The sequence below is a fragment of the Myotis davidii genome, unplaced genomic scaffold, assembly GCF_000327345.1.
Source record: "Myotis davidii unplaced genomic scaffold, ASM32734v1 scaffold453, whole genome shotgun sequence".
Taxonomy (NCBI): Eukaryota; Metazoa; Chordata; class Mammalia; order Chiroptera; family Vespertilionidae; genus Myotis; species Myotis davidii.
Window position 1 is genome coordinate 2,539,328 of NW_006285234.1, and position 20,296 is coordinate 2,559,623.

General features: G+C 39.9%; 1 protein-coding gene and 1 pseudogene across 1 annotated transcript in view; one reads left to right on the forward strand and one right to left on the reverse strand.

The window, feature by feature from the left end:
• The window catches only part of HYDIN (HYDIN, axonemal central pair apparatus protein), a 361,269-nt gene that overhangs the window by 280,349 nt on the left and 60,624 nt on the right, over positions 1-20,296 (reverse strand). Inside the window, exons 3-6 of the mRNA XM_015558788.1 lie at positions 13,229-13,386; positions 10,796-10,921; positions 5,394-5,513; positions 1,843-1,977 (exon numbers count right to left, since the gene is read on the reverse strand). Of these exons, the coding sequence (XP_015414274.1) occupies positions 1,843-1,977; positions 5,394-5,513; positions 10,796-10,921; positions 13,229-13,363 (516 nt within the window). The 5' untranslated portion in view covers positions 13,364-13,386. The remainder of the gene's footprint in view (positions 1-1,842; positions 1,978-5,393; positions 5,514-10,795; positions 10,922-13,228; positions 13,387-20,296) is intronic.
• LOC107181829 lies at positions 5,815-6,321 on the forward strand (annotated as a pseudogene).

A 20,296-nucleotide genomic window follows, 5' to 3' on the forward strand; every position in this document is an offset into this window, starting at 1 on the left:
ACATTCTCCATCCCTGCTCTCCAGAAAAGTAGAAACAATAGCAATAAACAAGAATAGGGGGAATGACATTGACAGCAGTAAATAAGTATTAGTGATGGAGAAGCAAGGATTTAAATCTAGTTCTCTCAGACCCCGTTATGCTCTTTTGATTCCAGCCATAATGACATGTCACGAACACTATTAACATCCTATTTAATAAAAAGCTAATTTGCAAATCAACTGAACGGCGGAAACGACCGGTCACTATGACACACACTGACCACCAGGGAACAGATGCTCAATGCAGGAGCTGCCCCCCTCGTGGCCAGTGCACTCCCATAAGGGGAGCATCACTCAGCTGACATGTCACGAACACTATTAACATCCTATTTAATAAAAGGCTAATATGCAAATCGGCTGAACAGCGGAAACGACCGGTCGCTATGACGCACACTGACCACCAGGGGACAGATGCTCAATGCAGGAGATGCCCCCCTGGTGGTCAGTGCGCTTCCATAAGGGGAGCACCACTCAGCCAGAAGCCCTGAGCCGATATTTAAATGCCATTTAACAAAGAAAAATCAACCAAAAAATGAGTTCGTGTGTCACCTCTGAGACACGTGTTATAGGTTCGCCATCACTGGCTTAGGCCCATCAGTCGGACATCCCCCAAAAGCTCCCAGACTGTGATAGGGCACAGGCTGGGCTGAGGGACCCCCCAACACATACACACACAAGTGCATGAATTTCGTGCACCGGGCCTCTAGTTATATATAACCTGATATTTTGTTATGCCTATTTAAACCTTATTTTTTGTCCTAACTCCTTTGATCATGCAGGTAAAACCCGTAAGTCCCCACTTTGGTCCATATAGAGGAAAATTCAACCCACACTTTTGTGCTCTTGGAGAAGGGCTAGGGAGGAAGCCTCCTCTCTCAGTCCCCCTTAGCTGGTCCTTCCTTCTGGGAGGAACTGGAATTCCTTCAAGCGAGGAGAGCCTAAGAATGGGTTAGATTCCCCACCGCTCTGTGGTGCTCAGGGGAAATGGCCTCTTTTTGAATTCAGGCTCTTTCCATCCTTCCTGTGTACAGATGCTCTAAGCTAATAGCTTCTCCCCTCCTCTTTGGACGGAGCTATCAGTGAGGTCAGCCCTTCACCAAGGCCCAGTTGTCTACCAATCCCTTTCCAGGCAAACAGGAGGAAGCCCCTTCTAGGCCTCAGGTCTGGCCACATTTTTTACCATTAATTAGACTGATACTGTGATCAATATTTGGATCTTAGGTCTCTTTCCTAAACTAGTTAGAATCTGGGGCGGAGGAATGTAATAGCTAGGATCCCAAACTTCCAAGAAGCCATTTGCCTTAGCTCGCCGCATCTGGACCACACCTTTTCCTTTTTGGTATCCCTCTAACTGTACAGCCAAATATAAATACGCTGAGGTAGGTGCTGGGGGAGAAGGGAGCGGAGGGGTTAGAAGGATTACCCTTCTTTACATCCTGGCTACTTACAGCTCATATAAGCCCTCAGCACTCCTTGACAGTTGTATCCTCATTTCCAGTGGAATGCCATCCCCTCCTCTCGCCCAGTCTTATCACTCCTCTCATCACCACCACCACCAACAGTAACACCATCAACACCACCACAACCAATACCATCAACAACAGCAATATCACTACCACCACCACCAAAACCATCAACAACACAACTACCACCATCAAACCAGTATCACTACCACCAACACCACAACCAATACAGCTAATACCCCTACTAACAATACCAATACCAACACCAACACCGAAACCAACCACCACTTCCTTAATGCCTGAAAGCATGCAACCAATTTCTTGCCAGCACTGCCGTTACCTTGTTCTCCTCTGGAGTGAAGAGGATGCGGAATATGGAGGGCACTCCTGGAGCTACTTTGTGGCCGATGTCTTTGGGGCTGATTACTTTAAAGTACGGCGAGCTTTCCTCAATAACCTTCACCATCCTTGGGATCTGCAAGAAAAACAGAGAGCGATGACTGTGCGTGTGAAAGTGCAGAAGGGGAAGTGCAGGCCTCGTAGGTGAACATGAAATCTCCATCTACCACCCGCTAGCCAGGCGACCTTGGTCAGGTCTAAACTTCAGTTTCATCAGCTGTAATAGGAGATGACAGGCCCTCCCTCTATCCCAGTGTCTTACACAGAGCAAGCACTCAATGTATTTTAACTTTAAATTTCATGAACATTATTATTATTACTCATTTTATTGTTATTTTAAGTCTTTGTTCATTTTATTATTTAAATGTGACTATCTTCAGAGACCAACTTCCAAGACCACACTCACGCAGAGGAGTTGAGTTGGATTTCCCAACATCTGAGAATTGCTCCGGGAGAAGAAACCACACTTGCTGCACTCCTGCTATGGACCATCACTGCACATAAGGTGTCGCTTAACTCTCCCAATAAACTTTGAGCTACACTATGACCCCCATTCTACAGATGAAGAACCAGACACTTGCCCTATTGCCACAGCTTCACCGAGCAAGGGTGTTCAAGTCAAGTCCCAGCCTAACTCCGCCTTCCTCTCTATGAGATTGTCCTAAGTAAACATCACTGGGAAGCAAGAACAAAGAAAACAGTATAATGTCCCCAAGACCAGTCTCCCAACAGCTTCAAACAGTTTTATTCTTTTAAAGTCTTACTTCTCTGCCTTGGTTTCCTTGCCTAGAGTAGTAGCTCTATCTCAGTTAGCCCAAGCAATAAAGGAAATGCAGTCATGAGGAGAATGAGGGTGGTCAGGGGTGGAGGTTCTAGGGACACCAGGAAAGGGAGACAGGATTTTTTTTTAAAGACTGAAGTGGGCAGAAGGAAAGTTAACTATAGTCAAGTCTGACTCAGATGCCTCAGGTGAAAAGGGAGGGGAAAAAGACCTCCCACCACCTCTCAAAGCTGTCCCCAGATGGGAAAGGAGAGAAGAAATGCAAAGAGAATTCAGAGGGTGAAGAGATAAGGAAGAGATGTGTGCAAACTCATAGAGATCAGGGAAATGTGCTCTGACATTTATGATGTGTTAAGTGATACTGTGTAAGCTTGCTGGGAATACTTCAATAACAGCATAACTGTGAACTAAAAACTAGGAAGGAAAACAAGAGTAACACTAATATAATAATAATAATAAAAGTAATAATGGTATAATGCTTACGACATGACAAGCACTGAACTGCATACACTCGGTATCTCATTCACTATTCCGAACAACTTTTTGAGATGGGTGTTATTACCCCCATGGCCCATGACTTGCCCACGGTCTGTAGCTGGGAGACAACTGGAATCTGAGCCCAGATCTGTCTGCCTCTGGAGTCTGGCTGATTATTATTATATCCAAAGTAGAATCATGTTGTGGCTTGTGGAGTGTTCATGGCTTACTTTCAACTTGTGTGTTTTAGAGAGAGAGAGACAAATAATGACCAAACAGGCTATGTCTTTTTGCATTCCGTGCCAGTGAGGAAGCCAATAAAAGGTGAGTGGCACGGTGCCCAAATAGATCTCAGTGGTTCCTTAAGTGTCCATGAACCTAGGAAGTAAAGAAGTAGGCTCATATCAGGCGTCTAGTATAAGGAAGGGCCCTGGGAGTAACTTGCCCAGAAACAAGCCTGCCTGGCACAGAGAAATCTGTCTGCTTGTTGCTGGCGGAATTTCCCTAGATGAGAGCCATCCTTTCATGGGGTCCAACCCTCTAGCAGCATCTTACCAAGAGCTCTCGGGTTATCCGTGAGAATTGAGTGACCTTTGGCAGTAAAACTTACACATGTCCCTTATCACTGACTTGTCCATATAAACCAACTGGCATGCCTTTCTTGTTTAGGGCCAGGGAAGAGTGGCCCAAACTACCCCTCAACCTAATGAAGACTTAGACCAGGAGTCCTCAAACTACGGCCCGCGGGCCACATGCAAATACAAATATTGTATTTGTTCCTGTTTTGTTTTTTTTACTTCAAAATAAGATATGTGCAGTGTGCTAAGGAATTTGTTCATAGTTTTTTTTTAAACTATAGTCCAGCCCTCCAGCGGTCTGAGGGACAGTGAACTGGCCCCCTGTTTAAAAAGTTTAAGGACCCCTGACTTAGCTCCTCTCTGGCTTTCAAAGCCTAAGAAAACTCAGGCAAAAGTAAAAAAAAAAAATAAAAAAGTAATGAAGAAAGGGAAAAAGAGAACTGGAAGTGAGAAACTGAATTATTTGGCAGCCCTATATGAAAAGAGAGAGTCCTAAAGTCTATGCAATATATCTCTTCTTAAGGTCTAAGAACATAATATGAACACCTGGGTTCTTTTTCTTCTCTGTGCCTACACTTTAGCTTCTATCCCTTGAGCTTCTCTTGCTAACACTCCTGCAGCAAAAACACAAAATATGCCCTTTTTCTCCAGGGCCTGGCTTTGCTGTCACTAAATCACCCCTCTGATCTTTGCAGCATCACTGATTCATTTAATGAGCTACTGTGCCAAAGATACCTGCAAGTCTTCCCATTTGCCTTGGATTCTTGCATAGTCTTTACTTATCTTCCCTCGGTCAGGAGAATTCCCTTGGTTAGTGAGAATTTGCCTCCACATTCTTAGATTCTTTAAGTACTTTTACTTGTCTTTACACCTAAACTTTAGCATCTCTCAGAGACCTTTCCTCCCTATCTGATTACTTTTCATACCGACCTGTGCTTTATGCTGACCTCCAGCCTAATTCTTTTTTTCCCCATAATCATTATGTGTCAAGGAAATCTTCAAGCATTTAGTATCTTTTAAAAAAATAAACCCTAATTTATCTCTGAAGAAAAAGGCATAGGATGGAGAAGAAATCCTCAGTTGCAACCACAAAGTGACAAGGTATAAACGGTGAGAGAAGCTGCCCAAAGCTATCTGTAAACAAAAAATCTAAAGTCTTCTGAGGTAAAAAGAGGGAGAAAGGAAAGGGGGAAAGAGATATCCATTTTTTTTAATTAAAAGAAAATACAATTTGTAGAATATAAAAGCATTGGCTGAATAACCGCAATTCAGATGAGTTTACACCTTCAATTAGGGAGGCTCTAAAGCAAAGTATGTAAGCATGAATAGTAATCACCCTGACTTAAATGAAAGCCTAGCCCACAGGTCACACATGAGAACTTCATGACATTCATCTAGCCAATCCTTTATTCAAGAAAATGTTAGTGCACGTTGGGAGCTTTCTGTTTGTTGGGCACTGCCCAGGGATTGAATATACATATAGCAACAAACCAACCAACAGAGTCTTGTCTTCATTAAGCCTACAGTCAATGGGTATGTTTTCATCTATTTTCCTAGGTCTTAAAGAATTTATCTAAGATCCTACATGATCCCAATTTAATTTGCTCCTTCTTATGTATCCATGAAAGATATAGCCATCGCATCAAACATACTCACTTTGTCATTGTTCCTCAAAACCAATGGAACTTCATAGACTTCGCAGGGAGTGTAGTTCTGAAATATAATTTCTGATGGAAAGGGCTGGAATAATGCCTGGTCCAGGTCAATATCTGAAAACTTTAGTTGAAAAAGTAAATTAATCATAGAATCACACAATGCAAAATGATTAGGGAAAATAAGAAAAGACTATGTAGGTCTATGAATATTAATACTAACAACAAAAGGAACACTCATAAAGGGGTGATTACTATAAACAATAATTGGTATAATTGTTAAGGCTATTTCATCAACTTCTTTAATACAGAAAAAGAAGTTTTGGTCCTCATTTTAAAAAATAGGGGCTAGCTTTATGCTTTCAACTCAGAGGAGGCTTAGGTACAACTTTCTTTGGTTATCCAAAATCCAGGTTCATCTGACACCCGTCACCTCCAACATGCTGCCAAAATGCAACCCCAACGAGGTCAAAGTCATATACTTGGGTTGCACCAGTGGGGAGGTCAGTGCCATGTCTGCCCTGGTTCCCAAGAGAGGCCCCCTGGGCCTGCCTCCAGAAAATATTTGCTACTGAAATCGTCTAAGCAGAAGGTGATTGGAAGGGTCTGAGGATTACAATGAAACGGACCATTCAGAACAGACAGGCCCAGGTGGAGGTAGTACCTTCTGCCTCTGCCCTGATCATCAAAGGCCTCAAAGAACCTCCAAGAGATAGAAAGAAGCAAAAAACATTATGTACAGTGGACATTGATGAGATTGTCAACATTGCAAGACAGATGCAGCACTGATCTTTAGCCAGAGATTTCCCTGGAACCATTCAAGAGCTCCTGAGACTGCCCAGACTGTGGGCTGCAATGTTGATGGCTGCCACTCACATGACATCATAGATGACATCAACAGTGAGGCAGTACAATGCTGTCTGGATAGTTAAGAACTACAGAGGAAAATACTTCAATTAAAGATCATTTATAAATAAACTAGAGGCCCGATGCACGAAATTCGTGCAAGAGTAGGCCTTCCTTCCCCCAGCTGCCGGCACCAGCTTCCCTCCGGCACCCGGGACCCGGGCTTCCCTCGCAGCCCTGGCTTCATCAGAAAGAACATCTGGTCTAATTAGCATATTATGCTTTTATTATTATAGATAATAGAGACTAATTAGAACACTAATCCAAAACTTCCATTTCTGGTAATGATGAATAAGGTAATTTGCACCAATTCTACTATGAGAATAACAAAAAAATGTTATGTCGGCAAATACCTCCCTGGAGGCACTAAAGAGCTAAAAAGATGGTATAATCTACCTCAAACTAATAGCCTGTATACTATCCAACAAGTTCTGAGTACTGCCATATTTCCTTAAAAATCCAGAATATTCCATGATGCCCTGCAATTTTATGGCTGTACCCTGAGGCATCTTGAAACACAGTTTCAAAACCAAAAATGTAAGCATCCACCTCGGTAATTTAGAAAATCAATAGCAAACATCTATAATAATAAAAGCAAAATATGCAAATTGACCAAAAGGCTGAACAGCGGAACAACCGTCCAGAGGACCTTCCGGACAAATCCAGGGCTGCGAGGGCTGAGGCAGCCGGGGCTATGAGGGCCAAGCCCCTTGCACAAATTTCGTGCATCGGGACTCTAGTTAAAAAATAAAAACCCAAACAAATAAAAAACGAGATAACAAAAACAATAGCAGAAATTAATGAAATGGAAAGTAACTATACTATATAACAACAAAGTTAAAAGTTGTCTTTAAAAAGACTAATAAAATTAATAAAATACCTAGTGAATCTGATTTAAAAAATAAGACAGAAGGTGCAAAGAGCTCATTAAATAATGAAAATAGGGACATTACTACAGAACCTAAATGAAGGAAGATAATAAATGGATATTACGTCAATAAATGTGAAAAGTTAGATAAAAAGTAAAAATTCCTAGAAAAATACAATTTATCAAAATTAGCACAAGACGAAATAGAAAGTTAAAATAGTTCTATGCCTATTAGAGATAGTGAATTTGTAAGTAAAACCTTTCATAAAGAATATTCTGGCCCTAATAACTTTACAAGCAAATTCTAGCAAACATTTAAAGAAGATGTGGCTCAAATATTATAAAAATTCTACCAAAGGAAAGAAAAACAAAAATTAAATATCTTCCAACTCAATTGATGATGTTAACATAACTGTCATAAACCTAAGAAAGACAATAGGAAAAGGGAAAAATTATAGGTCAATGTTACTCATGAACCATAGATTCAAAAAAAGAGACAAAACATTAGCAAACTAAAAACCACAATATCTAAAAGGAATAATACATCATGACTACGTTGGGTTTATCTCAGAAGTTCAACATTCAAAACTGATCAAAAAGAAACAAAATTGTCATTTTCCCCAGAAGAAAAAATTGTTTATTTAGAAAATTCAAAATAACCAACTAGATAAAATATTGGAATTAATCCATGATTTATCTAGGTCACTAAGTATAAGATCAACATACAAAAAAATAATTATACTTCTATGTACTATCTAGGAACATTTAAGAAATTAAATTTATAAGCAAAACCATTTAAAGTAGCAACCCAAAACATAAAATACATAGGAATAAGTCCAATGAAACATATACAAGACCTTTATCCAAACAAACTAAAATATCACTAAGAAGAATTTTTAAAGACCTACAAGAATATATATCATGTTTATGAATTGAAAGACTCAATACTTTAAGAATGTCAACTACTCCCCAAATTGATATAAAAATCCATGCAATCCAATAAAAAATTCCCAGTAAATTTTTTTTGAAACTAAAAAGGTGATTATAAAATTTATCTGGAAAAGCAAAGGATACCTCAGTTGCAGGTTCCCCAGCCCTGGTAGAGGCCAGTGCAGGAGGTGACCAAAGAAGTTGTATGCATATATGCATAGTCCATGGACACAAACAATAGGTGCTGAAGACCTGGGGTGGGGGCAGGGGTGGGCTAGAGAGGGTCAAAGGGGGAAACGGAGGGAGGACATATATAATACTTTCAAGAATAAAGAATTAAAAATAAATAAATAAAATAGGAAGAATGAGTTTTATTAGAAATACACATACATAAAACTCAAAGTAAGGGACACAGAAGATAACCTGGTATATGTAACTACAATGAAATGAAAATGAACAGAAAGTTAAAAATGGATTAGAGGAGACATAGAAGATGTAGAAGGGCAGACAAAGAAGGTCCAACATGTTCATAATTGATATTCCTAAGGAAAGGAACCCAAAATGGCATGAACAAGAAAACTTTCTAGAAATAATACAAAGGTACAACCTAATAAAATTATTGGACAGTAAATAAAAATAAACAATCTTTGGGCATACAACCTAAAAGATTAAAATATCTATCTTTTATCTTGGGGAAAATCAAGCTGGCTTCATACCTTTATATGTCATTATTTAAAGCCAAAATGTTGTGAGGAAAATGCCTGCAAAGCTCTTATGGAAAAAATATGTGACCCAAGAATTTTATACTTAACAAAACTGCAATTCAGTAGAAAGGCCATAGGCAAATATTATCAAACATATAAAACCAGGGAAATCATTCCCATAAGCTCTTCTTGAAGAAGTTAGTAGAGGATGACTGTCATCCAACTAAGAGAAAAATGAAACTCCTGAAAATAAAGTAAAAATAAACAGCAGGGTTGAGAAAAGAAAGAGAAGATGAGATGTACTCTACTTCTTTCCTCATTCTTCATAGCAGGAGTCAAAATACATTAAAACACACACAAAAGCAGTATATATAGAAAAACACACACAGTCTGGTCCTAGTTATGCTATGGGAAAGGAGCAAATAGCCCTTAATTAGGATAAATTAGCTTTGGGACAAGCCATGTTCCCTGCCCTCAAAGTTAGAGTGTGGTTATGGGGAAGAGAATAAATAATAATTAAAGCTAGCAGGGCTCAGAGGAAGAGGAAATTTTGATGTAGCTCCTTGACCGGGATCTACATAAAAATACCACTGACATGGGAGGCAAGTGGTATTTTAGCAAGAGCAGAGCAAAAGAGCCTCAGGGACTCATTCATCACGCAGAAAATAAGTCTGAAAAACTCTCTGGGATAGTGAGGAACCCTCTCAGAGGAGGTTGATCTCCAGCAATTCAACTGATGGAAGTTCATACCATAATTTCTACATAAAAAGTAAAGCATATAATTCAAGAAGTTAATTAAAAAGTAAGAAACAAAGACTTCATTTTATAATAATATGCTCCTAAAACCTAGAATATATGGTTTATATTAAAATATAAAAACATGTTAGAATAACTATTCTTTAGAGACTAAAACGTTTGTTATTGGAAACTAGAGGCCCGGTGCATGAAAATTCATGCACTGGGATGGGAGGGTCCCTCAGCCGGGCCCACACCCCCTCACAATCCAGGAACCTAGAGGGATGTCCACCTGCTGGCTTAGGCCAGGGAGCAGGCCTAAGTGGCAGTTGGACATCTTTAGCGCTGCCTAGGAGGCGGGAGAGGCTCCCGCCACCACTGCTGTGCTTGCAGCCATCAGCCCGGCTTGTGGCTGAGCGGAGCTCCCACTATGGGAGCAAACTGACCACCAGGGGACAGCTCCTACGTTGAGCTTCTGCCCTCTGGTGGTCAGTGTGCATCATAGAGACGGGTCATTCCCGGTCATTCCACCTTTAGGGTCAATTTGCATATTACCCCTTTATTATATAGGATGAGCCAGAATATACAACAAATGCCTACTTTAATAATTTCACTTTCATTTCTTCTAGTGATAACAGCTCAGGTAAGGAGGGATTTCTTGTGCTAAGAAGATAATTAGGCTTGGCTAATATGATTCTTGGAATTACTCCTAATCTGTGAACAATAGTGTCCAGAAGTAGCTAAGAAAGAAATGTGAGTAGTCAAAAGTTATTCGTACTAATTAACTGTAATTCTCTCCATATCAAATCACAGGTATCAAGATCAACAGAGGAAGAAAAAGAATGTGTTAAGCAAACAAATAACAGATTGGCCCAGAAAAAAATAACTATTACTTAGTGACTGTTCACATTATGTTCAAGAATTTTCACATTATGCCCTGGCCAGTGTAGCTATATGGTTAGAGCATCTCCTGTGCAGTGGAGGGTCAGAGGTTCAATTCTCGGTCAAGGGCATATACCTGGGTTGCAGGTTTGATCCCCAGCTCTGGTCAGTGCATGTGGGGGAGGGAACCAATCAATGTATCTATTTCACATCTCTTTCTCTCTATGTTCCTCCTTCCTTCCCTCCCTCCCTTCCTCTCTCCCTCCCTTCCCCTCTCTTTAAAAAAGCAATGGGGGGTGGGGGGTGGGGAATGTTCACATTATGCCGGTGCCTACTCTTCATGCTAGTAAGACAAATGCTAGTAAAACAGGAAGTAGCTACCTTTTGATGTGTTGCTTCCCCCATATCTAAAAGTTCGATGATCTGTGGTCGGCACATCAACCGTGTATTTGCCAGTCTCTGTTCTGTGGTCAGGGACATTTCCTTCAGGAACTCCGAGGGTGTTAGCTAGAATTTAAAACAACAGGAGCCAAAGATGCATAAATGGCTACCCTGAAAAAGTGTTTTCATAAGTTCCAGTAATGAATAATTTGTGTTTTCAGCTTTCAGGATAATTCTGGAATGCCACTAAGTTCCCTTATAAAATATTTAAAGTAACTAAATAATACAAGAGAAGCAGCCATGTCCTTTTGAGCTCTTTGCAAGTAATTTGAAATGACAGGGAGTTCCTGTTTCCTTATGGGCTTGGAGGAGTCACACAAAGGAACGTGGGGAGTGGGGGAGGGAGAGGGAGTCAAGACATTGCACAGGAACATGTCCAAAGAGCTTACCATTTATGCTGGGCAGAGGCATCTCAACATAAAGCCCTAACTTTCTAAAATCACTTTGAGGCTTCAGAGGTAAGTTTGAAACACATCTATTTCTCAACTGAAATTACAACGTTAACCATCAGGTTAATTCAGGTAAAAGAGTAACCATACAAAATGGACAGGATTCCGGAAGTGCGATGACACTGCTTAGGAACGAGTTTGAACTTTTTAGAAATCACCAAAGTGCATTGAGACCTTGGTTTAAAAGAGATCTAAGCCAATCATCAGCTCTGGCAGCCAGTCCTATTCACATACCCAAATGAGAACACAAAACGCTCTTGACACTTTCTCAAGTTAGGAGGGGAAGAAAATGTAACCTACCGTTTATCATTTAAACAACGGAACAAGGGCTTAGTTATCCAGGACCAGTCACTATTACGCAGTTGTTGTTGTGCTGGGATGTTTACGTTATTTCCAGAACCTACTTTATTTTATCGATTGATTGGTGGTTGATTGATTGAATTACAGGAGAGGGTTTTTAAAATTAAATTTGTAATTTTAAGATTTGCACGCAGTTTAGTTGTAAGAAATAATACCAAGAGGAACCCGGTACGATTTGCCCAGTTTCCCCCAAAGCTGGTGTCTTGCAAAACTATAGTACAGCATCTCAACCAGGATATTGACACTGATACAGTCAGATGCAGAGCATTTCCATCACCCAGGGCCCACTTTCGCTGCGAGGAGCTCATAGTCATGGGCAGCAACGTGATGCTTCAGTATGTGCCAGGACTTTGAAATACAATCACAGTAATATAGTTTAGCTGATTTGTTTTGCCTTGGGTTAAAAATCAATGCTTTTCAAATTCCCTATGACATTATTTTCTGTGATTTAATCCATTTAAATGAAGGTATTATTTCTAATATGGCTTCTAACTTGGTTTCTCAAGGTTTTTTTTATTTTTATTGGAACCCATATTAGAATACTAAAATGTTAAGAGGTATCAGCTGCGCTGTGATTTAAATAAAAATAACAAAGTTGAGCCCTGGCCGGGTTGCTCAGTGATCAGATTGTTGGCCAGTGGACCGAAGGGTTGTGGGTTCGATTTCCAATCAAGGGCATGTACCTTGGCTGCAGGTTCCTGGTAGTGGCACGGGCGGGAGGCAACCAATTAATGTGTCTCTCTCACATCAATGTTTCTCTCTCTCTCTCCCACCTCCTCTCTCCTTTTCACTCTCTGGAAATCAATGGAAAAATATCCTTCTCAGATGAAGATTAAATAATAATAATAATATAGTCTTATAAGCAAAAAAGTCAGGAGTTACCTTAAATATGAAACCATAACCACCACAAAAGAGAATAATATATTATATTTTTCTAATTAAAATGTAACTTGAGACTCGTTTTTAAAATGCCATGAATACTACATCTAACATTGTAAGTTGTTATTGAAATTTTCTATAGCATGAGGTTTATAATTCAATTCTCCCCAAATCATTGTAATTCATTAACAATATAAATATTTTTAATATTGAAAGTCAACTGTTATTTTAAAATAAAATATATAAATATTTTCATTTTAAAGGAAAGAAAAAATCAGACATTTTTCCTAAAATACAGTCATTATTTTAATATTCTATGTTCTACAAATATACAAACAAAAATAACTCTTGCCAATTAACAAGTTAATAGAGTGTTCAGGTTAAAACCTGTAAAATTCTGATATTTGCTTGTTTTTGAACTACACAAATGACAGCTTCATAGGGTTCAACTAAATATTTGGAAAACCTAATAATTTGCTTTCATAGTCTTATTTCAACTGCTTGACTTAAGCATTTCAAGCCTCTCTTTCAATGCATCCAGTTTCAAAAACTTCTGAGCCTCTAAGAGGTGCCTCTGCTCTGCAAGGATTCCCTCTCTCGGATTCTCATAATGCCAATTAGCAGCTGTCATCCTCCTGAGGCGACTACATTAGGAATTTCACACTGAGATTCTCTGATACCTTACCATTTGGTTGACATCTTCTTCTTTAACCACCTTGGGACTCAGGGGTGGCAAAACCTTGCTTTGGAACCCTTTGAGCATTCTGACTAACCCCATCTGGACAGCCCCCATGGACTCCTCGAGCCTTCTACTTGTCATTTTTCGTTATTTCTTTTGCTCACCTAAGAGTGAAAAAAAAAAAAAGTTTGAGAACAAATACAGTTAATTCCTGAATACAGGTCACTATTTTTTTTTTAAATTTTTAAACTTTTTCAAATACCGGAAGGTTTAAAAATACTGATCTTCAAAATTATATCCAATTCTTGGAACAAATACCTTAACCAACGGAGTCTATTCCATGTAACCAGTCTAAACTTAGCCTTACCTCGAAGCCTACAATCCCTTTTAGAAAAACCAAGGGATTCTGGACAAAACAGAAGACATGAAAATACGAAGAGTTCTTACATTTTGGCACTTTTATCTTTCCTGGATAAGTAAACACTCGTCAATAAATATATTCATCAATTGCTATTTTATCTGCTATTTTATCAATTTGACAATTGTCTCTCATCATATCTTTCAAACAGAAAAAACATAAGGGTTTAGGTCTTCACAGATGGGCAGAGACTCAAAAAAAGGCAGCGTGGGATGAGATGGGAAATGGGAAGTTCCCAGAAAAGTTGCAATGCTTAGTCATAAGTAAGGCATTAAACAGCCGCCCAATACCTACAAATCAAAGAAATATGACATCTCTCCTTCGCATATCCTTCTTTATACTTCTGACAGGACACCTGCAAGTTTGGGGGCCATTTATGACTAAGTAGGGACTTCTGTTTTCAGTAATAGCAGGCTAAGTTATTCATCCCTTTACTAAAACATAAACAAACAAAACCCCTAACTAAAAATGCTTGATACAACATCAAATAGAAAACCTTAAAATCATTAAAAAGTTCACAAGACAGTAAGGCATCACCAGACCAAAATGGAAGGGGAAAAGATGCATACAGGAAAACAGATTTGAATGAAAAGTAATAAGGTACATTGAAGTAAAGCAGTAAAACACCCAAGAAAATAAATGTAAGATTTTAAAAAAGGAACAAAGATGATAAAGAACAAATGATTGAAATAGAAGACAGTCAAAGAAGGTCTAAGATGCTGGAGCCCATGAAGAAGAAAAATAAAGTACTGAAATGGAACTAATATTTAAAACTATAATCCAAGATCATAAGGGACCATTAGGTACCCAAGAAAACTGACCCAGAATGATAAACTCTGAGTCATATCTTAGCAAAACTATCAGACTTTAAAGAATTTTTTAAACTTCTGACAGACTCCATGCAAAAAAAGTAAAATAACTTACAAGGACAAGAGAATGAGATGTCATTGAACTCTGAGAAAGCAACCTATGACATGGCAAAACAGAGGAGCAACATTTTCCCAAAACTTTAACATATGTAAGCCAAGAATTTTATATGCATCAAAGCTCTTCTTCAATTACTAAGACGACAGAAAAGGAATTTTGAACATGCAAAAACTCATGTGAAGTTGTTCCCTTCTTGAGGCATCTACTAGAAAGTAGGCTTCATCCAACCAAAGGTGATTGGAGAACTTCAGCAAAAGGACTGACAATGAACATTTCCTGTGTTTGATTATAGAGCTAAGATTAAAATGAAGTTGAGGACACAAGGAGAAGATTAGAATTTAAATATTATATTTTCAATCTATTCCAAAGTTGTAACATGCGGTTTACTCTTCCCAAGCTTCAGTTTCCTCCTCCTATAATGGAGTAACAAATTCCCCCAAAACTTTGTAGTTCAAAAAAAATTTTTTTAATAAATAAATAAAATTTCTCATTTCTTACAGTTTCTATGATTCAAGAAATTGAAAGAGTCTGGGCTAGGTGATTTGGGCTGGGGTCTCTTATGAGGTTGCAGTCAAAGATGGCAGCAAGGGTTAAAGTCACCTTAAGGCTTGATTAGGGCAGGAAAATCCACCTCTGATAGGGCTCACTCGACCTGCAGGTTAGTCCTGGCTGTTGGTACCAGACCTTGGTTCCTCTCCTCGGCACTGCTCGAGTGCCCTCGTGGCAAAATGACTAGCTACACCTCCAGAGAAAGCAGTCCAAGAAACCGTGGGAGAAGCCACAGTGTCCTTTGTAACCACAGAAGTCACACGCCTCACTTAGGCAACATCTGTTGGTCACATAGATCAGCCCTTGTCCTTGTGGGAGAGGCCACACAAGGACGGGACTACCAGGAAGTGAGGACAATTGGGAGTCATCGCGAAAGCCAGCTACCACATTCACCGCATTCATTAATTATGAAGATTAAGTGAAATAACATGTTTAAAGTACTTCACAGTACCTGTTCTTAGTGTTATTATTAGCATAAAATTTGGTTTAAAAAAAACTGAAAAGACAAAAATTCTGTTCAATGACAGCCTGCTCTCTGGAAGTAAAGGGTATGAAACTTCATGTGTCGTCAACTTGTGCCGAGTTGAGGCACAAGTGAGGGCAGGGGCAGTTATACTCTGGGATGTTGATATTTCTTTCTCCCAAAATACCACGTTAGCAGGTAAATATCACACAAAATAATAGGGAAGATGCTCAAGTAAACGCAACGACTTTTGTTGTCAGTGAGGGGTTCTCTGGGCACTCGGCACGAAAAGATTAATTTTTACTTCTTCATCCTGCTTCATCTTCTGATTTTCTCCTGTTTCTAAAGCTGCCATGCTCCTTCGTTTCCTATTAATTTGATCTCTTTTCAATTGGATTACTTCAGATTTCCCAGGTTTCCCAGCGGCCTCTGTCTCTTCCCCTTGAAATGCTTCCTGAAAACAATCTGTCTCTGCAGGACGTGTGACTTATTACATCTGAGGCACATAAAAGAGACAAAGTTCAGAAAGGATCCTCTTATTTGACTCATGTTGACGAAAAGAAAAATGAAGATGAATTTTGTTCTGGCCACCAAGTCCAATGTTGGGGGGGAGGGGGGAAAACGCATCCCCACACCAACAAGCAATTCTCAGGACATCAGCTGGTGTCCTACAATTCAACTCAGATGCCACAAGTTAAGAATCCAGTCCTACAAGATTGCCCCCAAACCGCACCCCCCCCCCACACACACACACACACACTTCAAGTGCCAGCTGAAAGCCCAGGTTGTCACCTGAACTTCTAGCCAATGGCTATAAAGCAGAGGTTCCCAAGACCACCGCCTCAGGTTCAATTAGTAGATATAACTCGGGAACAGCCAGACAGAAGAGACGCATAGGGCAGCCTATGTGGGAAGGGGCTGGGAGTTTCCATGTCCTCTCCAAGGACTCCACTCTCTCCCCAGATCTCATCCTGCTCATCAGCTCTGTCCTTTGAGGTCTGTTTGGAGGCTTTGTTTCATAGGCATGGATGATTAAGTCACAGGCCATTAGCAGCTGATTCACCCTCCAGCCCCTCTGCTCTCCCTGGACTGAAAGTTCCAACCGTCTAATCACAGGGTTGATTCTCCTGCAACCAGACCCCACACTTAGGTGAGTTTCAAAAGTCACCTCATTAACATAACAAAAACACCTTTATTCAACAGGAGAGTATAGGGGCTGGAGGTTGAATCAGTTGCTAATGGCCTGTGGCTGAATCATCCATGCCTATGAAACAAAGCCTCCAATATATTCACAGCAGCACAATTTACAATTGATAACATTTGTATACAGCCTAAGTGCCTGCCCATCAGCAGATGAGTGGATTAAAAAACTGTGGTACATCTACACAATGGAATACTACACTGCTGTAAAAAAGAAGGAACTCTTACCATTTGCAACAACATGGATGGAGCTGGAGAGCATTATGCTAAGTGACATAAGCCAGTTGGAGAAAGATAAATATGACATGACCTCACTCATTTATGGAATATAATGAACAACATAAACTGATGAACTAAAATAGATCCAGAGACACAGAAGCATTGAACAGACCATCCAACCTCAGGGGAAAGGGAAGAAGTAGGGGGGAGGAAAAGTGGGGGAGATATCAACCAAAGGACTTGTATGCATGCATATAAGCATAACCATAACCCATGGACACAGTCAATGGGGGGGTGGGGATGAGGGCATGTGCGGGGTGAGGAGGGGAACTAGTGGGGAGCGGTCAATGGCGGAAAAAAGGATTCATATGTAATACTTTAAACAATAAAAAATTTTAAAAAGAAAAAATAACACCTTTATCACTCTCAATAATGAGGAAATTGCAAGGGTTTTATGAGCTCTGTGCCAGAAGGCTTATGAAGACCAGATTCATATTTCTTATTATAAATCAAAATATCACAAGATGTACAGTGAAAACTGATTTTTCCTGGGCCTCAAATTACAAAAAGAACTGCTTCTCCACAGGGAAATGTCAGATGCTGGAGGCTTGTTCAAACTGTAGAAGCTTCCAGACAAGACACAGGCAGGAGAAAAGTCAAGACAGGCCACTCCAGGGCCGTACGGGAAGAAGGCAATGACAAGAACAGATGGAGCCATCGGCACAGAAAGGACGTATTGTTATTTGTGAGCCCCAATTCATATCACTGTCATGACTTACACCAAGAATCTACAAGCGTTATAATTCTACAATAGATTACCTTCTCACAAGGGAATTCAGGGTGTTATCTTTCAATTTAATAAATAATAGAGTACTGTAGTCCCCCCTTATCAGAAGGAGATGCATTCTAAGGCCTCCAGTCTGAAACTGCAAATAGTACCAAACCCTCTACATACTGTGTGTGTTTTATACATACACACATACCTTTTTCACTTAAAGGAAGCATTTTACGGCTTCCCTTTGACATATCCAAATTACCAGCATCATTACTCTTGCACTTTGGAGCCATTATTAAAGTAAAATAAGGGTTACCTGAACACAAGTACGACGATACTGATACAGTCAATATGGTAACCCAGGCAGCCACAAGTGACTAATGGGCAGGGAGCATATACAGTGTGGAGACACTGGACAAAAGGATGATTCATGTCCTGATGAGATATGGAGATTTTATCTCAGAATGGTACACATTTAAAACTTATTTTTTTAAAATTATAAATTGTTTAATTCTGGAATTTTTCATTTAATTTTCAGACACTGAAACTGTGAAAAGTGAAACCATGCATAAGGAAGAACTGTATATACTGCATGCAAAGCACTGTATTAGTTAATTATAAATAAAATCATATTGTTTTTGAGGAGTGAAGATGAAACTTAGTGATATGGCTATTAGCTTATGGGAATAAGCACCCAGAAATCTAACTGGATTTTGACTGCATATCTGACCACATCAGGTTTGGTGACATTGCTAAGTGAAAAGTGTTGCTGCAATTTGACTGAGCAAGTGATAAATTTTGTTTTTAGTTCAATGAGATGAATAAAAAATAAAGTGATATTGTCTTTTAAAATATTTTATTGTGAAATATTATACGCATACATAAAAAGTGTCTCCAATAGGTACAGCTCAATGAATTATTACAAAGTGAAAATCTGTGCAATGATCTTCAGGGGAAAGAAACAACATTGCCAGCAACCCAGAAGGACCCTCACACCCAGAAGGACCCTCAAAGCCCCTCTCAATCACTAAGTCCCTCACCCCACTAAAGGTAACCACTATCCTCATTTTTATAGAAAACATTTCCTTGCCCTAGCCAGTTTGGCTCAGTGAATAGAGCATCAGCCTATGGACTGAAGGGTCCCGGGTTCAATTCCGGTCAAGGGCATGTACCTTGGTTGCGGGCACATCCCCAGTGGGGGGTGTGCAGGAGGCAGCTGATCGATGTTTCTCTCTCATCGATGTTCCTAACTCTCTATCCCTCTCCCTTCCTCTCTGCAAAAAATCAATAAAATATATTTTAAAAAAAAGAAAACATTTCCTTGATTTTCTTTTATAACCTAAGCATGCATCCCTAAACACTATAGTTTTGCCTGTTTTTTTAGATCAATTAAATCAGACAGTATGTAATCATTTGCATCTGGCTTCTTTTGCTCTACTCTGTGCATCTATTTTGTTACATGTAATCTGTTCATTTTCATTTTAAGTATAATAGTTGACTCTTTGTGCGGATTAATAATGGCCTGTGGCTGAATACTATTAATCCATTCCACTATTGTTTAGTATTTGAGTTGTTTCCCATTTGAGGCTATCCTATATAATAAAAGGTTAATATGCAAATTGACCGAATGGCAGAACAACTGGTGGCTATGACATGCACTGACCACAAGGGGGCAGACGCTCAACTCAGGAGATGACCCCTGGTGATCAGTACGCTCCCACAGGGGGAGTGCCACTCAGCCAGAAGCCGGCTCATGGCTGGCGAGTGTAGCGGCAGTGGCGGGAGCCTCCGGGGACTCAGCCAACAGCCACTCACACTGGACGTTCAGACATCACTGACCTAGCAGGGCAGCCCCAGACAACAGGGCCTGTGCATAGAGGCCAGAGGGGGAGGCAGCACAGGGTAGTGTACCTGGCTCTAGAATGGAGGGACTCGTGTTCAAACCCCCAGTATACAAATGTCATGCACCAGGCCTCTAGTCATGCATAATGCAGCTGTGAACATTCTTGTAAATGTCTCGGTGCCCAAGGACAAGCAGAATATATATCTGAAAATTAAATTGCTGGATCATAGGGTAGACTTATCTTAAACAATGGAAGATAATGTTAAACAGTTTTCCAAAGTCACTGTACCTATTTATACTCTCAGTAGCAGTTTATGAGAGATCTGGTTGCCCCCAACTTTGTTAACACTTGTTATTAGCAACCTAAATTTTAGCTATCTAGTGAGAGTGTCATGATAGCTTATTGTGGTATTAATTTGCATTTCCCTGATTACAAGTGAGATTGAATATCTTTTCATATGTTTATCGGCCATTTGGAGGCCCCCTTGTGTGAAATGCCTGGTGAAATGTTCAAGTCTCTTGACTTTTTTCTATTGGGATATCTTTTTTCTTATTGGTTTGTGGAAGTCCTTCTAATATTTTGGATACAAGATTTCTGTCAGTTCTTGCCAATGTCTTGCCCATTCTAAAGCTTGGATTTTCATTTCAAGTGTCTCCCTGGGCTGACTTCCAGTTCATTC